Below are 2,457 nucleotides of genomic sequence, written 5' to 3'. Positions count from 1 at the left end.
ACTTCAATTCGATTGATTTCTGTAACTCACTCATTGTAGACAATTGCTTTTGTGAAACTTCAAATTGGGGTTTTTTTTATCGTGAATACGTGATTTTATAAGTTCTCTTCAAACTCTGTTTTTTATGGATTCGATGTGGTGAAGATGAATACCTGAACATGGATGGGAAGAAGAAGAAGAGTAAAGTGAAAAGATCTAGCTTTGTTGAGGAAGAAGATGATAACAAGTATCATCATTGGCTTGATCGCAAGGAGAAGAGGGAAATCGGCGGTTATGGTAAAGGTAAAGGTTGTGGTGGTGGTGTAAGAGCTGATTCTTCGACGAGGATTGGTGTTGGGGCAACGGCGGCGGGAACGACGAAGTTTCCATGGAGCAACATGAGATTTGTTGGTTTATGAGCAGATTATTATGAAATTATTGATTTGTATTTCTTTAGCTATCAAATTATGATTGTGTTGTTGAATTATTGAAGAACTTTGATAATTATTGGGGTTTGAAATCGAAATTGGGGATTTGGAATTTAGGGTTCTAAATTTGGGGATTGTGAGGTTTTGAAATCGAATCTGGGAAATATGAATTCGAGACTGGGTCGGGTTACGGGATATAATCGGATATTTAATCGGTTTGGTTTTGGGAATACATGGTTTGGTCTCGGGTTTACAGCTAAAACCGACGATACCCAGATTCAGGGACATTTAAGTGTTGAACTTTCGATTCGGGGACATTTAGGTGTTGAACTTCCATTTCAGGGACATTAGGACCGGGGTCAAAGATTGAGCTCTATCTGTTATGATGCGATACTTCTCGGGGGGAAATAGACCGTTTTTCCGCCTTTTTCTAATGTTGGCATCTTCTAATTGCTTTGCTTACACATCTTTTAAAGTTTTAAACAACACCAACAGAGCAAAACCATGTCTTTAAATCGATTTGCAGGCAATGCAGAAGTAGAAGAAGTAGAAAACGTCCTTCTTGAATATAGCTTAAAGTAGATTCACATGTCCTCTATGATTTCAATGTTATTGTGATAGAACAACAGAAGCAGTTTCTCATTATGATTCCTTATTTTGTGCAACCAATTATTGATTTCTGTGTCATTCTTATGCAAAGACCATGCTAATCTTTTTTCTTTGTTTTTTGTATCGTTCCAGTTTTATCTAATGTACCTCCACTTCAATACCGAAGCCGACACTCAATTCATTACCTTACCTATAAAGTTCTTCCTCTTTTTGTGGCTTTTCACACACGTCAAATTTTGTTTCTTACGGCTTCATAGCATGTGACTGTGAACTAAGACATCTGGGTTGATGTCATCACTCATCACCACATCCATATCTTCTCCGAAATTTTCAACCTTTAAGTTCCGAGAATTTTTAGCAAATAATCTACCTAATCTCTCTCACTTTTCTCTCTTCTCTAGGACAAAAAAAATGCTTTCTTTTTAGTCATGTATCAAGTTTTTGTGTCTTCATTTGGCTCTGACCCACCCAAATTTGTGCTTCTATGTTTAGAATATGGTACCTGCGTTCCACCAAAGCTGCAGCGGGGTTGTTGGTGAATGGGACAAGTTAGTGTCGGATAAGGGGTCGTCATATGAGGTAGACGTTTGGCCTGGACTTGTGAGTATGACTGCAGATGTGATCTCTCGTACTGCTTTTGGCAGAAGCTACAAAGAAGGGCAGAGGATCTTTGAGCTCCAAGCAGAACTAGCACAGCTCATCATTCAAGCTTTTAGGAAAGCTTTCATCCCTGGATTTAGGTAATGAAAAAACTCAACTTATCTGGTTTGATATAAGGACTTTAGAGCTTGACTCTTGATCTTTTAGTAGCAGAGTTCAATCCAGAGAGATTCAAAGACGGTCTTTCAAAGGCAACAAAGAGCCAAGTCTCCTTATTTCCTTTTGCGTGGGGACCGAGGATATGCATCGGCCAGAACTTTGCCCTGTTGGAGGCAAAAATGCCAATGGCGTTGATTCTACAGAGATTCTCCCTTGAGCTTTCTCCTTCCTACGTTCATACGCCTCAAACAGTCGTCACCATTCACCCACAGTTTGGTGCACATCTTATCCTGCACAAGCTATAATTCTATAACACCATATGCTGTTCTCAAATAAAGAGAGGAAAATAATCCAGATCATAATATAAATCTTTTTATTAATGGAAGTTGAACTTTGTGCTCACATATGTCTTTATTAATTGAAGTAAGTACTTTGTGCTCACATATGTCTTGACAAACCAAACTATTTCAAGATAAAACGAGTGAAATGCATGGACCAATATATTTCTTCCTTTTTTCGTTGCTTTTCACACAAAGTCCAAATTGGTGGCATGTGTATGTGAGGGTTTAAGTCAAGCAAAAGATCAATTAGAGCATCTTTGTCAGTAGAAACGTTATAAGTTTCTCAAAAAATATTATTTTAATAATTTTGGTATAGTATTAGCATTTATTACAGTAAAAAA

General features: G+C 37.7%; 1 protein-coding gene across 2 annotated transcripts; it reads left to right on the top strand.

The window, feature by feature from the left end:
- The first annotated feature begins 850 nt into the window (after positions 1-850).
- Positions 851-2,216, top strand: LOC9298314 (cytochrome P450 72A15). 2 transcript variants are annotated; one of them, XM_021018473.1, is made up of 2 exons: positions 851-1,756; positions 1,830-2,216. In XM_021018473.1, the coding sequence occupies exons 1-2, from the start codon at positions 1,512-1,514 to the stop codon at positions 1,990-1,992; spliced, it is 408 nt and encodes a 135-aa protein (XP_020874132.1). In that variant the 5' UTR covers positions 851-1,511; the 3' UTR covers positions 1,993-2,216. The 2 variants fall into 2 exon arrangements, with proteins under 2 accessions (XP_020874132.1, XP_020874085.1); XM_021018426.1 differs by having other exon boundaries at positions 1,824-2,216.
- The last annotated feature ends 241 nt before the right edge of the window (positions 2,217-2,457 follow it).

Source organism: Arabidopsis lyrata (genome assembly GCF_000004255.2).
Source record: "Arabidopsis lyrata subsp. lyrata unplaced genomic scaffold ARALYscaffold_855, whole genome shotgun sequence".
In the NCBI taxonomy this organism is placed as follows: Eukaryota; Viridiplantae; Streptophyta; class Magnoliopsida; order Brassicales; family Brassicaceae; genus Arabidopsis; species Arabidopsis lyrata.
Note: the sequence above shows the minus strand (reverse complement) of the source record. Positions and strands in the feature narration are given on the sequence as shown.

Coding starts and splice junctions, on each gene's coding strand:
- LOC9298314 (XM_021018426.1), top strand. CDS start 1,512: ATGGTACCTGCGTTCCACCAAAGCTGCAGCGGGGTTGTTGGTGAATGG. Junction 1,757..1,823: donor GCTTTCATCCCTGGATTTAG/GTAATGAAAAAA, acceptor TTGATCTTTTAG/TAGCAGAGTTCAATCCAGAG.